Genomic DNA, 18,034 nt, shown 5'->3' on the forward strand with positions numbered 1-18,034 from the left:
CAGCCATTCCAGTACTTACTCCTCCCAGAACTGGTGCTGATTGTGAAGGCAGTAGCACATAATAATCTCCTCATTTTATCATTAGGGTAAATTGAGGTGTGGAATGTTTCAGCCAACTGCATAGCTGGAAAAGTTATTTTTACCAGTTTTCCTTTTACCTTTTCTCCTGTATATCTCTCAAACTACCTTTTTTCAGAAGCTTTTTAAAAATGAAACTCTATTCTCTCTTTGTTTCACTGTCCTCTTAATTGCAAATGCATTTACCTAGTTAAGAAAAGGAACATTTGCTCAAAAGCTCTCACATTGCATATGGATATGGCATCCTGTACCCGGACCCCAAAGTATTGTGACTAGCTGGGGGGAAACTTTGGAACCATGCTTCCACTAGAAACTTAGCCTAATGTGGCCAGAAGCAAGTTTAAAAGGATGTGCTTTCATTTAACTATGGACAAATTATTTTCATTTGTAGAATGATCTCTTTAGCGATAGGTGGAAGAATATATGAGTTCAGAAGAAGCTCCTAGTTTTCGAAAGCCCATCATGAAATGCCTTTTTCATCATTGCCTCCAGCTGAAACATTCTCTCCCTACACTGAACTGTGTCTGCACATACATACATGCATACATATATACATACATACATGTATTCTCTCTCACACTCTCTATCCCCCCACCTATTTTATATCTGTCTATCTATCTATCTGTCATCTGTCTATCATCTGTATCTCTTCCTTCTCAACTCACCCCCAGGTGATAAGTCTTATGTCCTCCACAAGGAAGCCCATCACCAGACAATGCTGACCAGAAACTTCCGAGTTCCCTTTCCAAGTGCCACTGTTAGGTGGAAAGCTGGGACTAGCATGTAATCAAAAAGCAGATTTTAAAATACTCTTGTCCAGAGCAGAAGTGGTGCCTTTCTGCCCTGGGAGAGCCGGTGTGAAGGGATCATTCCATCAGGCTGGCCATGCAGGATTCCACTCACTCAGTTGGGTCTAGGTTACACAGTGGAAGGAATGCACAAGCAACCAGTCAAATCAAGTCAAGTCAAGGCCACAACCAACTTCTGGCCTAACCCAACAACTAAAGGAAACAACACTGTGACAGCTGATGTGTCTTGAGAAAGAGGAGCGAGAATTGGGGAGAGAAACTGAAAGCTTAGAAATTGCCAGTGCTTAAGAAAGACTCTGCATAAACCGAGCGTATTGTGTGAGACAGGGACAGAAAAGAAAAGGCAAGTAAGAGATTACTAATAGCTCTGAGCATACACAATTTGCAGGTGTGTCCTGCTGGCTGCTGTGTTTCCGTTACAGTGGGACTCCTCTGTGGCACAGATTATGTCCCTGCTCGAGGCAATGGATCCCAGATGGTTCCGGTGCTGGCCTGTGAGGCCCCTGAATCTAGGCCATCTGCTGCCCACACAGGAGGAAAATCTTCAGGGTGTTGATTTGTCAGACTGAAGATATTAACAAACAAACAAGCTCTATTCTGACTTCTGATGCTGCTAATTTTCCTAAACCAACATGTGACTGGGTTGCCCCGAGCAGGACAGAGAATAGTCAAGACCACGTTACCTAAGTTGGAGTCAAAAGACTGACGTTTCCTTCCAACTGCGGTGTTCAATCTCCTGCCCAGCATCTGGCCTGACACTACCATCCTTGGGCTCCTCGATGGGTGGTCTTTCCAAAAAACTAACATTGGCACAGTCTGCTCGGTAATGCCACCCACTCCTGATGGAGGCCACGCTCTTGCCACCACAAGCAGATGGAAGCTGAGGTGGAAATGATTGTTTTGTTTGACATTCACCCTCCTCCCCACTCTAGTCCTGAAAACCAAGTGGGAGTTCCAGCCACTTAGATGCCTCTACTTCCCGGGCCCCAGAGACTGGTCCAGTTTCCTCATCTGATCTAAGATAGATCAAGCAGTTCTTCCACGGATTAGTTTTTCCTAATGAGGAGGGGTAGTGTCTCTCTGTGGTCTGAGCCTGTAAAGACATCAGCTGGAGCCTGCGGGAGGCCAAGTTTCCACCATGTGCATGAGACATTTTGAAAAAATGGTCCTGTAGAGTGAGACATAGAGCCAAGAGAGGAGAGGGACAATTATAAGGGCATCTAGACCTTGTTACCGGGCATCCCCAAGGCAGCTTCCATCTGAGCCTGGATATAGGTGTATATATCCTCAATGATGGGCCTCTTTTTGGTGAGGCCAGTTCAATTTTTTTACTTGGACTCACACCCAGAAAGCCCTAATGCAGAGGCCTCTTCCTCTTTCAGTTGGTCTCAGCTCCAAGTATTTTCAGCACTTTCAGGTCCAGCTCTTCATCACTTTGCCCCTGCCTTTTCCTAGGTGGCCCCCTGTGGCCTCTCCACTCACCTGCATCAAGCTCCCCTCTGCTACGCTGCCATGCGCTGCCAACACCTGGCCCTCCCGGTGCCCAGGCTGAGTGATCTGCCACTGCCACGACCACTTAGCTTATCTCCGACAATCCCGTTCCTCCCCCCTTTTACTCATCCTCTGCTATTTGTCTGGCATATGTATGTTTCTTCAGAAAGACTGTAGATTCCTTCGACAGCAAGAATCTCTTTATCCCGACTCCTGTTGCCTAGTATCACAGTTCACACACAATAGGCCCTCCATAAATATTTGCTAAATAAATCAAATAAGAATCCCCATCTCCCTGACACACCATCCCTTACTCGTGGGAAGGAAGTAAGTCAATTCTTTTTTCCTCCTTTGCTGAAGCAGTTCGCAGTCTCTCCGCCTTCCCTTGCCATTTCACAATATGCTCTTCTCCTCTCTCTGCATTTCATGTCAGTGCTGCAGCGTCCCTGCTCTGTGAAGTGGGCCCCGGTGGGAGGTGCGGGGGGGTTGTCTTCCCACACTCATCATTACCTCCTCTCCAGCTGCCACAGATACATTTACGATCTGAGTTAAAGCCTGGTGTTGCATTGTGTTTGTACCTTAGGGGAAGACACCTCTTCCTCATTAGAAATTTGGGAATCTCCTTTTTATAGTATGTATATTGGATTCAGGCAACTAGTACATTTAACTTATTTAACAAATGCTTACATGGCACATACTGAATGTCAGGCACTGTTCTGAACACTTTAACCATAGTAACTAGTTCCTTCTTATAACAACCTTGCCAGGTAGATAAAATTATTACCCTCAGCCTCATTTCACAGATGATTAAGGGACTTGCCCAAGGTCCCACAGCAATTGGTAGCTAAGCTGGAATTTGAATAGTCAGGCTGGCTCCAGAACCCACGTCCTACCCACTGTGTCCTGCTGCCTGTCAGTGATCAGGGCAGAGTCCAGACCGCACATCTGAGCTGCCTTTCTTAACATTCAGGCCTCTCGAGAGCAGGAAGTCTCTTTGACGTGACTACCTAGCAACATGTCAACGTGTGCTTAATCGATGTTTCTGGGCTTATTGATTCATTACCTATGGCCTGAATACAGGTTTATTTATGTTATTCTACGCAGTTAATTGTTCACATTGTAATCAACACTCATCCTAAAATTTGGCTCCTCAAGATATATTTTCAAACAACCGAGGAACCACGCCAAGAATTAACTCTAATTACACATTGCACCCGTTTTGAGCACTAGAGGTGACTTGAAGGCAGAATGTGTGTTATTTAAAATTATTAAACTGATAGTAAATAAAATGTCATTTTGCCCAAAAGAGAGATTAAGTTGCAGCTCCCTTTTCTTTTTTCATTACCCTCTCTAGGTGTCTAGGATCAGACATTTTTTTCTCCTGATTTTTAGTCTTTTTCTTGAATTAGTACATATTTTTTAGCTGCTCACAAGCCACCACTCACTGTTCAGCAAAAAATAAAATCAGATTCAAACCCCAGAACAGAACAAACATGAAAAACACACGGGCTATTTATTTGATGTAGGGGTTATTCATAGTACAGTGTTTGGGTACTTTCTGGAGCCAATGCTAGTTGCCTCAGGGTATTTCTAAATTGAATTCCAGGAATAAAGTGTTTATAAATAGTGAGCATAAAAAAGGAGTGTATTCATCCCAGCCACTCCCTTATGGAGTCCCAGTGGCCTCCCCTTGGAACTACCAACTCCTTCAAGTAGTTAATTGGTTAGCTGGTTGGGTTAAGTTGGTGGTTCTCAACCCTATCAGACCCAACACCCTATTTTATGACAAATAAACTTAACCTTTTTTATAATCCTTAAATGAAATTCATATATAATAAAATCAAAATACACAAAAATAAATATATATATAATGTCTTAATAGTAATTAAAAGAGAAATGCTATGATGTCTTAATAGTAATTAAAAGAGAAATGCTAAGATAGAATTATAATGATATAACTATTTTAATGTATAAATTCTCTGCAATATTACAATGGAAGAAATAATAAAGTTGACAGACATTTGCATCTAATGTAGATTCACCAAAATATAATATGTAAAGTAATATGCAATACAGGATATATGTAAGAGCAATTAGACTGAAACAGACATGCTGTATTGGTGATTCAAAGACCATGAGCAGCATTGTAGACAATGATGTGATTTTCCAAAATTATGAACAAACCTTGGTAAAATTTCTAAATAATAGTGTATAATCTTCTCTTAATTTACATGGTAGTTACGCACCTAGACAATTCATCTTATATTAAAACAGTACAAGCTGCTTTGTTGCTTGTATGTAAATGGAGTTAGCATCTAGGCTCAGATAATTATAAGCAGGATTTTTCTACATAAATGTGCAGCAAGACATTCAGAAGTTTGCAGGACACGGGGGAATTTTTTTGTTGTGCAGGGCTATTCTGAGCACTGCCCTATTCTAGCCTTCCTAGACCTGCCTTCTAAATGCCAGTAATGTCCTGCAATCATTGTGTCATTCAAGGGCAACTGCCGTAAATTTCCCCAAATACTCTCTATTGGTGACACCACCCTCATTGACAACCACTGGGTCAATTCCTAGTATTAGATTTAGTCCCAAATAATTATGTCGATTTATTCTCCTGACTTTTTGTGGTCCTTGAAAACCAAAGGCATGTCTACAGTAAAATCCTCAGTAATTAGGTTATTGGGCTGGTGTGATTGGGTTATACTGGAGACTGTATGTTCCATGAGAGCAAGGGCCCAGTTCACCCCATGTGCACAATATCTAGTACCTGCACAAGGCTGGGCTTTATACGTCTTGCTTGAAGGAGTAAATAATTTTGGGGTTGGACATCTGGGTTAGTGAAGAGATATATACTATTGAAAAGGAATAGATTTGTTACTTTCAAGTACATGGGACGTCCAGGTGCTCACTAGAGAGACCCGTATTTAAGTCTTATTCAAAACTACCATTTCAGTTATTTCTGATTGAATGAGTGACATTATAATGATTGAAACCATCTGGAACCTGTCAAAGACCCAGAACCTTCATGTCATTTTGAGGGAAAGGGGGCATGTTGAGGACCCGATATGAACTGTGACCTTGGCCTAAAAGGTTTGCTTCATCTTCACGGTGGTCTGTGAAGCAGCTATTAGCAAATCTGTTTTTACAAGTGATGAAATTAAACTCAACAAGGCAAATAATCTGCCCAAAGGTAGACAGTTGGCTCAACAGCAGAACAGAGTTTGAACCCAGAACTGTCTGATTCCAGAGGCTTCGTCTTTCCAAGAAATCATACTGCTTCTCTTTCTTCAGTGAGGCAAAGCTAAGTGTCTGTTAAATCTATTGGGTTGGCCAAAAAGTTCGTTTGGGTTTTTCCATAACATCTTACGGACATTATTATAATTTTACTCTGTACAGAGTTCCAATTGTCATGTCTATTAAATTCCACTTTCCTAGTGGGTCAGTGATTTTTGCATTGATCCTGTTCTTGGTTGGGTTCCAGCATTCCAGGTCTTGTAAGCTCACTTTAGTGGGATTCTTGAGGGACTATGTCCTCTTTGTCTTTGGGTCTCCAGAACCTGGTATGGTAACTGGCACAGAGTAGACATTCAGGGAGTGTTTGTTGGTTGACTTTAATTGCATGCTATTTCTCCTTTCAGGCCTTGGCCTTATACAATATTTCAGCGAGGCTTTGACCTGGTTTTGGGAGAACAGCCTTCTGATAAAATATTCAGGTAAGTTGTTGTCTAGGGACTTGCTTATATATCTCTGCAAGCCCCATGTCCCACTTCCCACTGAACTTTCTTTCCTAGTGATAATTTATAAAATGGGGAACACTTTTAGTCATTCTGCCCTCCTAGTGACAGCTGCGCTTGCCCCCCTTCATCCAGTGACAGCATGGAGGATGTTGAGGCCGGACAGATTCTGTTGGGGTCCTGGCTTCCTTCCTTGCCTGCTCTGTGACCCCCAGTCATTTACTTAACCTCTTGGAGCCCCCAGTTTCCACATTTGTTAAACAGAGCTTCGTTACATGCCTTGCTCTATTGTTGTGAGGAGTATATGAGATAATGCAGGGAAAGCCCCTGGCACAGAAACTGACACAGAACAAGCAACTAATGTTAGTTTTTGCCTCTTCCTTTTGCATCTAATTTGCACCTTCCTCATAAAGACTTAAGTTGTTCAAAATTAATCCCTCCCATCCCTGCTTCCCTCCTTTCTCAGCTGTACCTCATTATCATTTTCTTTAATCTACCACCCTCCTGAACAAATTGGATGTTTCTAGTCCCTCCCAAATTTCTACCTACACACCTGGGAATGGTACATATTAGAAAAGTCAGCAAGCACAGGAAGAATTTGGGTGCCAGCCATGAACTATGAGCTTTTCATAAAGTTTAGTTCACACCAGACCTTAGCTGGAACACAAGTTCATTTCCAAGCTAAGATCTTATCATCCGTTTATTCTGTCTGTCAATCTATTTTTCACTTAACGTGCATCAACTGAGTACCCACTAAGTGCCAGAGATTGTGCTTGTGCAGGAGGTATGGACACGAATACATCTCCCTTCATGAGCAAGCCCTCTGGGAGAAGAAGTAAATAGTCCTGCCCGAGTGTTTGATGTCAGAGGAGTCATTAAGCTACTGCATAGCCATACTGGAGGAATGGTGAGCGAATGGAAAACTTGCTTCCTTCTTTTCACTGCACTCATACACTGTGAGGAGTCTCACCTATTCACCACTGTCTTTCCAAACCCCTTCCCCAGACCCTCTCTGTCAGCCAGTCCTGGCCTTGGTGTTCATTTCGCTGCTGCATTTGCCTCCTCGAGCTGGCTGCTCTGCCTCAGCTTCTCCTGCTCCTCCCTGCTGCCTTGGATGCTCTGGGTTCTGCCACTGCCGTGCTCTCCTAAGGCACGCTTCTAGCTAGAGTGCAGATTCACAGGACCACTTCCTCACAGAGCCTTCCCTTGCCCTTTTCTCTCCCGATGTCTCTCCGGGGATGGGCTGGGTCATGTTAGTGACATTGGCCACAGGCTGCTTTTGAGGATTTGTGCCACAAGAGGTGTTAGCTATATTCCTTAGACTATGACTCGGGCATTTAAACTTTCCAACAATGATTTATTATTTGGCAAACTTTTTTCTCCCTTTTTCCTGCTGCTGGTCTGTTGGAACTTATGAAGGGTGATAAAGATAAGGCAGATGGAGAGCCTGGTGGAGTTCTGTTAACATGGATAAGTTCCCTCTCCCCTAAAGGTCCGAAACTAACACTTTGAAAAACCAGGCCCTTAATGCAATTGCATTTAGAGTAGAACCAGCTCAGAAAATGTGCTTCCATCCCCACAAGCATCATTTGTTCCTTTCAAGCTTGTTAAGTACCAACTAGATGTGATACCCAATCACTACAGAGGGGATCACATGTGTGGTTTGACCCATGCAGTCAACTATCTCAGAAACCAGTGGGTTAATCAATAAGTGTTTAATCATTTTGATCCTTAACATAACAGTAACTAGTCTCTCAGATGAAAACACCAGGTCATGACCTCCTTATTTCAGGTACTAAGAATTTTAATGAGAACCTTCTGTGATCTGAGTAAACCAACTGCCAATGGCCAGTCTGGAAAATTCTATGACCTGGTCAGTGACTGCAATTTCTTAAAGGAGCTAAATGACTATTTACTTGCTACTCTGTTCACTTATGATTTAGAGTCTTGATAAATTCCAAGCCACTGCATATTTCCCTGGACTGTGGAATAAAATTTAAATTCTGACATTCAAGTCTTTCCTCAATTGAATGTCAATGTACAACGCCCTCTTAATAAGCTGCTTTTCTCTTATAGAACCTTCCATTCATAGTCAAATCTACCTTCTAACTGATCCACTGCCCCTGACAACTTGCATATTTCCCACTCTGCACATCTGCTCAGACTCCGTCCTCTATGCATATTCTTCTCCTACTATAAACACTACCCATTGTCATGGTCTAGACCCAGTTTCAGCTAAACTCAACATCTATTGAGCACCTACTATTGCAAGGTACTGTTCAAGATAATGTAGATATGACCAAACAAATGTGACCAAGATAGTCCCTGACGTCAAGGAATTTATAGTCTCATCCAAGAATTGTTCTCCAACTATGGCCCTCCATGAGAATCCCCAGTGAGAGTGGATAAGACTCTGGGCTTCCAAGGCAGGGGCCACGAGTTCAATCCCTGGTCGAGGAACTAGGATCCCACATGCCATCTGGTGTGGCAAAAAAAAAAAAAAAAAAAAAAACCCCAATGTTCTTACCCAGAATAAACCAATTAATTCAAAAGTTCTGGGAGGTGGGACCAGGGCATGAGTGTTTTTTAAAACACCACAGTAATTCTAATCTGTACCCAGGATTGAGAAACACTGGCCCTGAAGCTTCTCCAATCCATTGCATCAATCCACAATGACGTCTTCCTTCCAAATTTGTATATATACTAGCTTTAATATTTATTTGTCAATTATTTATTTCATGTTGATTTTTAATTTGCCTATTTGCTTCTCCAGTGAAATGGTTGTCTTCCTGAAGGGCAGGGAAATACCCTATATGGTTTTAAATATTTAATATCTAACATACCATTTTAAACATAGTTGGTCTTCAATAAATATCTGTAGATGATCATGTCAGGTATTTCCTAGCCAGATTAGGAAAAAACCTTGATACCTAACCTAACCTTGGTAATCTGTAATCCCAAAGAACCTGGGAAGGGTCCAAGCTAGACTCAAAGGGTCCAAGGGAACCCTGAATCTCCAGAATAAGTCTCCTCACCCAACTCAGCTTTATACTGAAGATGTTCTTTCTATGGTAGCTAGAATCACTCCATTCCACTAGGCCCTCTCGTGGCAGGGGTGAGTACAGACCAAATTTTTCTCTCAGAGACCTTCCTCCCAAATGCGTACCTGCATCCTTTGGAATAATACCTCATTCTGGCATGGCTTTCTCTAAGAAAGGGTGGAGATGCCAGGCTAAGAGCCATTTATCAGTTTTCCCACATTCTATTTCATGCCAAGCCACGATGAGAGCACAGGCTTTTTCTGTCCAGTGCTTTCTGGCAAGCCCTTGCTTCTGGACAGAAATTTCAAGCTCTAGTTCGAAAGGGCCATGTGCAGGACTCAGCCCACAGCTGAGCCATTAACTGCAGTGGTCACCACCAGCTGTCATGCGAGAAGGCCCAACCTGGGAAAGCATTTCAGATATTCACCCAACTTCTCTTTGGTGGCTTTTTGAAGTTGTTCCTGCCAAATCTGCATGGATGAGGGATAGATGAGATTTTAGGACGCAGCTTTTCTCTGACAGTTTGTTCTATATTTAGTTTTTGGAGTCACTCCGTAGATTTTGCAGATAAAAGAAAACTTTAGAATTTCATAGGCATGAGCCAACATGGGCTGGAAAGCGGCTCTGAGCAATACTCTGAGAATCAGACCAACCCCCCTCCTTCCCACTTATGGAGAGGTGACCTTGGGGAGGTTACAAAACTTCTTAAAATGTTGGTTGATGGCTTGGTAAAATGGAACCAAATGACTAACCTCAGAGGGCTGTTGTGAGGATAAATGAGGCAACTCTAAGAGCACCTGCCTTTAGAAAGTTCTCAATAAAGGTTAGTCTCTACCCACACCTGACTTTGCTTCCCCTACAAGGTTTCACCTTGACCCTACCAGAGAGTGAAGGTTTTCTTGTTAACTTGGTAGAGTGTCATGTTTCAGAAGTTTCTGTGCTCTGAGGAAGTTCTTTATCCTATCAAACCCAGATCCATCTCAAACATCAAATGTATTCAAACCCAGAGGTTAACCCATATCCTGTTTTAAATGAAGAGTAATTTTCACCACCATTTCTATCTTTAAATTGGAAAATTGGGATTATCTCCCCTAGCAGCCTGTTCGAACTAAAGAGCATAGCTAAATCTCCTTGTCGAGCAGTCAATAAATATTTATGGAGTGACATTCCTGGGTCAGAAATTATGTTTGGCAGTGGGGATACAAAGATGACAAAGAACCGTCCTCTGCCTACCAAGAGAGCACGTTCTTATGAATGGTGATGGACACATGAAAAGATGGGTGCAGATCAACATCTCAGGGGTGACAAGGCACCATGTGTACGTACGCAGAAGAGAGTCCCTTACTCAGCCTAAGAGCATGAAGGCCCTGGAGGGCTTTCAGGAAGAGATGCGACCTTAACTGAGTCTTAAAATGAGTGGGAGTGTGGCAAAGGAGAGAGGAAAGAAAATTCAGAAAGAAGGACTATTAAGAGCAAAGGCAAAGAGGCGAGAAAATTAGGACGACCTTTGGAGTTACAGTCAGATCGCATTGTAGGAACACAGAGTTTGAAGCAGGCCTTGGTGAAAGAAGAAGCTGAAGTGTGACATCTTCGGAGGTGTGGACAGTGTTCTGTGGGTCTGGGTGCCCTTAAACAGTGTCAGCTGGAGAAAGACGTGGTTTGCATTTCTTTTCGAAAGATTACTGCATGCAGAGGAGGAAGGGAAAACTGTGAGATTGGATGGACATGGATCTCTCTCCCAAAAGAAATATGCTAGAATTGCCAACCGTCTTCTAAAATCTGTTACAGAAGTTATAAGCTACAGGTCACAGATTTGTTGCTCTGCATCAATGCAAAACTTGCCATTTTAAAACCGAAATAGAAAACAAAAACTCCCGTCTATGTCCAAATAAACCGCCTTCTCCCTGGTACCGTTCAATATTGCATATGTCCTCTCTGAAACAGTGTATTATGCGTAAGATTAGTGGTGTGCCCACCCCAGCCTGCCTATTAGAGTCTCCCTGTCTTAACAATGCCCATTACGAAACTCACTTAAACGTTGTTGCCTTGAACCCACATTCTTCCTTAAGTCCCAGGTTCCAGGCACCTTGGGGCAATCACCTGCCCTGAATTGATTGGCTCCTTAATCTTGCCAGGTGAGAGAGAGAGGGAGAGAGAGAGAGAGAGAGAGAGAGAGAGAGAGAGAGAGAGAGAGAGAGAGAGTGTGTGTGTGTGTGTGTGTGTGTGTGTGTGTGTGTGTGTGTGTGAAGGAACTGGCATGCCTTCAATTTCACCAGCTGCTTCACAGAAGAGTGGGGTGGTGGGTTTCCTCTTCTGTCCCCCTAGTAATGGGTCTCCCTCACCTGGTAGAGACCCCTCCTGCACAAACCTAGCCCCACCCTAGCCTCCTGTTCCTGTGGGCAGGGAGAGTCGAGTGCCTCCTTCCGAGCAAAAAGGATATCTGCTATTTCAATGCTGCTTAATGCAGAGGTTTGCCCCACAGGTGCAAGAAGTAGGGGACTGAGAGTACGGCTGGGAATGAGGGAGAAATCTCCCCAATCCTGGCCACGTCCCACTTGCTCAGTGGTTTTGCCTCTCCCCTGGGTGCCTGCTTTCTCTTCTTTCAGCTGCTCTGTTGCCCAGGTCTGTTGTTTAGAGAGTGCGTGAAAATCACAGGGCTTGGCTGCTTATAACTCACGAGCCTTGGTCAGTGGGGATTCTCTGTGGCCCACGTCCTGGAGAGGGCTACGCGTCTCATAAAAGATCTCATGTCATCAGTCTGGTTTCCTAGCATCGCAGGCAACCTGGGGAGTGGAGAGGGGAGTACACAGGTTAGGGGAAAGGAGCGGGAGCCTGAAGTGGTGCTCTGTGACCAGCTTGCTAACGGAGCCGGTGCTGGTTCCGTTTAATTGTACGCATCCTTCCATTGTTCCTCCCTGCACTTAAAGTGGGAAGGGGATGCCAGACTGCCACAGCCTCGTGCTATCCCACCCACACTGGCTTTTATCCCAGGGACTATTTTTGACTGTGAACACAGAGGATTTGAATGCCTTTGAAATAAAATGAATGAATAAATAAACAAATAATCTCTCATGGTTTCCTTAAGCTCTCCCGTGAAATGCTGATTGATTCCTTTATTCCTTTTAGCCCTTGTTATAAGAAAAAAGAAAAATCTTCCCTGTCTCCTGAGGGTTAGCGGCATTAGCTAGGGGTGTGGGTAGGAGTGCGGAGAATACATCTGGGCCTGCCTTCTTCATCCCTCTTCTCTCCTCCTGGGAGGCTCCTGGCTTCAGTCATTTCCGCTCCCATCACACAGAAGCCAGAAAAAGGGAGCTTTTCTTCTTTCTTTTCCTTGGTAGGGCTCCTCCAGGCACAGAGAGAAACCGTTGCTACCACTGTGGGTGTGCAACGTGGGGGATGGGAATGGTGGGAGGCCGGTACATATTTCCAATTAAAATGCTTCCAATTATATCTGACTTAAGATCGGGGAAGCCCAGTTTCAAATCTGAAGGAAACTGGAACTTGATTGCTTATGATATGAAAAAAAAAAGACACTTTTAACAGCGGGCAAGTGGATGCCATCATCAGTTCTCCAACCGGCTGGACACGTGAGCAGAGGTAGGCCTCTCTGCCTGCCTCAGACTCGATCATCTCATCCATAAAATGACAATAAGCTCTCCTTTTTGGAGAGGACTACGAGGGTTAAGAAGGAAGCAGCTGGAGGTAGAGTGCCAGGTCCTCCAGTGGGGTGCTTATCCCACCGGTCATAACCAGCTGGTGTTGGGTGTCTCTGCAGATTCACCTACACCCTCGGGGAGGGCATGTGGTTGCCCCTCAGCAAGAGCTTTGTGATTCCACCAGCTGAACTGGCCATCAACCCATCGGCAAAGTGTAAGACAGACATGACAGTGATGGAGGATGCTGTGGAGGTCAGGTGAGTCCAGCCTCGGGACGCTGAGGCCCACAACGGGTTTGAGAGGCCGAGTGGGAAACTACCTGAACGCCCAAGGTGCTGGGAAGGGAATCAAGACAAGCTGGAAGGAGAAGTTGGCAGGCTGCCTTCCAATTCCCCAGATGCAGTGCCAGGATCTACACTATCTGGGTCAATATTGCACACCCCAAGTCTCGTGTACCGAGAGAGGACATAAAATTAGAGTTTATAAGCACTTCCCACAGACCCTCAGGACTGACAGGCAATAAAATGTTAATTTCCTTGCCTGAGTTGAGACCTTCTTCTTTGACCAGGAGTTACAGCCTTGGCTTATTTCCCAGAGATGGAGAATGTCCATAATTTGTTAGTTCAAGGCTCAGAGTATGGTTGATCTTTAATATTTGTAAGAGAGAGTAAGACATGATCCGGTTGGCCAGACAGCAACGTGGAATGTGAGGCTACCTGTTGCACCTGGCGTCCCCTGGCCTCCTCCTACCTCCTGCTCTTTCTCCCTACAGAGAGGAGCTGATGACCTCATCCTCCTTTGACAGCCTGGAGGTCCTCTTAGATTCCTTTGGACCAGTCCGTGATTGCAGCAAGGATAATGGGGGCTGCAGTAAGAACTTCCGTTGCATCTCAGATCGCAAGCTGGACTCCACTGGTTGCGTGGTATGTCTGCCCTGTCGAGCTTGTAATTTCAGGAAGAGGGGCCACAGGATAAGACACAATGCAGATAGAGTTGAAAGCATACTGTGAGTAAAAGTGATTCCTCCCTAGTTGTAACTACGGTCTAGTCTACATTATGAATTTTCTTTTGACAGAGATGAGGAGCTAATTACCAGTCATTTAATCAAGAGGTATTTATGGAGCACCTATTGTGTGTACTATAACTATCCTAGGAAAATGTCATGAACTATGTAGCATGGTCCTTTCTTGCCAGTCTTGCACTCTAGTTGATGAGGGATCCCCTCAAACAATTTGAGAATGAATTAACTGCTTAATAGTATAATATTGACTCTAGTAGGAAATAGACTGCATTTACTATAGTAGGAAATTCTAGAAGAAACCTACCTTTGTCAGGAGTCAAATTACATTGACTATAATAGGAAATTTTAGAAGACACATACCTAAGGCCAGAATGATGAAAGAAGTAAGTTATGCCAGGAATGGTAGAGAAGAAATAAAAATATGTCCTCTTTGAGACCATAGCAGTGAAGTCCTGCTTCCCCAAATGTGGTTTTCTACTTTATCAGCTATATGGACTTTTGCTACGTGTAAACTATGTGATGCTATGAACTAGAAACACTGTTTGGGTTAGAGTGGACCAAGCTATCTCCCATGCCATGGATATGAAGATTGATGGACCCATGCAGGTAAATGGAGGCAAGAGCAGATGGGCAAGGCTTCAGCTCCTGGTGCCTTTATATTAGTCATTTTCATGCCCATCAACACCATTGTCAGGTTTCAGCCTTCCCTTCTTTTGAGGGCAGAATGATGCAGTCCTGACAGAGAGGAGAGGGAACAGGGCAGAGAAGAAAGACAGGAAAGCCATACACAAAGTTGGCATAAAAGAGAGGAAGAGGTGATTCACTGAGACACGTTGTTGTGCAGGGTTTCCGGGCAGAGCTGGGAGCTTCCAGCTCTGGAGGGGATATGGAGCCTCATCTTGCTTCCCAGTCTGACAGCTGTGCTCTTGTAAAGGGGCCCAGAGCAGGGGCAAGCTGTGAGGATGCTGGGGCCAGTTCCATCTTTCACACCCCCTACTTCCCTGTCTCTGAGCACCTGTCCAGGGAGCTATTCTCCATCAAAGATGGATACGTACCTGGGTCCAGAGTGCGACTCTCTCAGCCCAAAGGCCTCCCCAGACATTCACAGATTGGGCAGCAGTTGGCAGGAGCCTGATTCCTCTGAGAAGGGACAGAAGAGAAAGAAAAGAAAATGGAAAGAGAGAGGGCTGAGGGGCAGGGAGGCAGAGGACCTGGCCGGCCCATCAAAAGGAAGGGCAGGCAGAACAGAGAGGACTACCAGGAAAACACAAAGAAAAGTGCTCTTTAGGTCGTGTCTTCCAAAGGCAGCCAGGAGGTAAGTCGATGTCCCAGGTGCTCCCCTCCCTATAGCTAGTCCGCTTTCAGATGTCTTAAGCAATGAGCTTCCCAACCGGCACCCTCAGGAGACAATTCCACTGTCTAATGGAGTTCCCAGCTGAGACACATTTTTTAAAAACTATTCAACCTGCATTTCTTCATCCAGATTTTAACCTTTCCTCCCTTGCTGCTCTCTCGGGTGGGTCATTATAAGTACTGAAACACTGTGTGTGCACACATGTAAACATCCCTCCCCTACCACCCTCATACAAGTTTGAGCATGCCCACACACTCACACATGTGCACATGGATATATTCCCCATCTCTTCCCACTTCTCTGCCCTTTCTCTGAGCCCCTCAGGGTTTGCCTTCTGTTGGTGATCCCAGCCCCTTTTAGTTGGCATATTGCCGTGCTGATGTATTTTTGTACTTTTAAGACTGATCTGTGAGACGGAGCTTGCAGGAATAGTTCCGATGAATATGCATTTGCAATAAGGCCGCTGCATTTACAAATCGGAGCCACTGCAGAAGTCACCCAATTATACCAGCACTTGGCATTAGCATAAGACTTTGAAGTCACTGGCCCATGTGGCTCTTGGAGGGAGAAGGGGGCCAGGCCCATTCAACTGACTGTTTCTCATTGGCTGTGAAGCACGGGATCCCTGAGGCAGGAGGACTGGGGCTTGAGAGCTGATGGGCCACCTCATAATCTTGTGACCCTACTGAGAAAAACTTGACGTTGAGCCTGATCTGATTCCACTGGGCATCAGTACCATCCCGCAGCCTTGGTGTGTTAGCCCAGGGGTTCTGTGTCATCTGGAGGAGGACCAGGGACAAGGGCATCAGCTGCAGCACCTGCAGTGTGGAGAGAATCGGGCTGCCTTCCTCGTTCCATCCACATCAACCCTGACATTCAGTTCTCTGAGTGTTGAACTGAAAGGCTTCCCTGGAAAGGCATATGCCTATGAAAGAAGGAGAGGAGGCACTCAGAGCACGCTGGCCCTTAATGAACCTGGGAAAGGGACAGAGATGCGGGAAGAGACAGGTTCGACCGCATATTTTCCTGACTGAGTTCAAGCCAGACAGGTGGGCTTGGTCCACATCAGCTGCTCAACCTTCCTTCTTTCTAGGAAGGCAGGGCACGTCTCTCTGTTATGCATGGACTCCCACAGGGTTAATTGCTACCCAATTAATTGCCCTGTTGTTTATGTAGTCTCTGGGGACAGGAAACAAATACCCGTGAAAGGCATAGCCCTGTACCAGCCTCAGTCACTCGGTTCCAAACCAGACCACTCTCCAACGGCGGGATTGCTGAACTTTTGGATGATTCCTGGAGCAGAGGTCTGCCTCCCACCGCGGACAACAGGTCTTACTCCTACCCATTGTCCTCACTGTGCCAGGGTGGGAGCAGTGGTCCCCACCTGCACAGCACAGGAGTGCCGGTCTCTGTTCTGTGGAGCCCCAGGGGGTCCTGCAGAGTCCATGTGTTAGTGGCCTATTGCTGCTGTAACAAATTACCACAGGTTTGATGGCCTAAAACAACAGCGATTTTATTATCTTACAGCTCAGTAGGTGAGAATCCAATTCCGTGTCCCTGGGCTAACATGAAGGTGTCAGCAGGGCTGCATTCCTTTCTGGAGGCTCTGTTCCTGATCTTTTCCAGCCTCTAGAGGCTGCCCGCATGTTTGGGCTCACGGTCCCCTTCCTCCATCTTTAAAGCCAGCTGCATTGCATTTTCCTGACCATTCTTCTGTAGGACGTCTCTCTCTTCTCTTCTGTCCTCCCTCTTCCACTTTTAAGGAGCCTTGTGATTACATTGAGCTCACCTGGTTAACCCAGGATCATCTCCTCATCTCAAGAGCCTTAACGTGATCTGCAAAGCCCCTTTTGTCACAGGTTCCAGGGATTATGTCGCAGACATCCTTGGTGCCATCAGTGGGAGACAGCAGTGGGAACTGGAGCAGCCTTGGTGGGTAGGACTCTAGTCTCCTCTCTCCCAGCTTTAACCAGAGCATCTTGATTCTTACCAAGCCTACCTATTGAGGTTTAATATAAAACCGTATTTGAAGTTTGAAAATGATTTCCAACACTATAAAACTATTTTTAAAAAATTATAAAAATGGAAAGCCTGTGCTCTACTGCTTCTTCCTTATCTTCACACTCATCCTGATGGTGACCCCCCAAAATGCCTTCTGCTTTGTGAGGTGTCTGCACACCCTTAGGTGAGCAGACTGTGGCCTTGGAAGGCAAGAGGTCTGCTGTCCTGCTTTCTCATGTATTGAACACATGACCTTCCTTGCCAGAGCATTATGCTCTAATGAGCACTGAATTACCCAGCGACCCTGCCGCCCTTCTGTCCACTTGCTGTCCACAATGGTTTCCCACAGAATGTGTCATTTCCCCTCTACTGGAGCACAGATGTGCGGAGACCATTACAGATGACCATCTCTCGTTCTCTCTGTAGGACAGTAAACAGAAGGCTATGCCTCAGAAGCGTTCAGAGAAGTGGGGGCAGGAAGCTGAAATATAAATTTAATTCCATCAGACTTTTCCCCCTTGCTCCTGCATGGCTTGGGCTTACATGTGAAAGCCCATCAAACAGCCGGGGAAATCATTATTTATGAAAAGGATAAGACTGCCATGTTGTAGAAAAGAACCTATTTCGAGTAGGAATTATGGTTGCATGTCTTATGAATCATCCAGGTAAGGCAAGGCAGGCTCAGCTGCAGAAAGTTGTTCCTCTTCTCCCAGGGGCCCTGAATACACTCCTGTGTCCATCAGTCATATTCATCTGCCGACAGAGCCTCCACCTCATAATCTGGAACTGAGGTGTGTGTGTCTCAGGCTGAGTAAGATTTGACTAGACTCCTAAGTAATTAATCAA

The 18,034-nt window shown here is 45.1% G+C and overlaps 1 protein-coding gene across 1 annotated transcript in view; it reads left to right on the forward strand.

Annotated features, from left to right (window-relative positions):
- ASTN1 (astrotactin 1) overlaps window positions 1-18,034 on the forward strand; it is a 328,474-nt gene that overhangs the window by 215,027 nt on the left and 95,413 nt on the right. The window contains exons 9-11 of the mRNA XM_082462335.1: window positions 6,020-6,094; window positions 12,932-13,069; window positions 13,585-13,735. Coding sequence (XP_082318461.1) covers window positions 6,020-6,094; window positions 12,932-13,069; window positions 13,585-13,735 — 364 coding nt within the window. The remainder of the gene's footprint in view (window positions 1-6,019; window positions 6,095-12,931; window positions 13,070-13,584; window positions 13,736-18,034) is intronic.

This window comes from Balaenoptera physalus (genome assembly GCF_965194825.1).
Source record: "Balaenoptera physalus genome assembly, chromosome: 1".
In the NCBI taxonomy this organism is placed as follows: domain Eukaryota; kingdom Metazoa; phylum Chordata; class Mammalia; order Artiodactyla; family Balaenopteridae; genus Balaenoptera; species Balaenoptera physalus.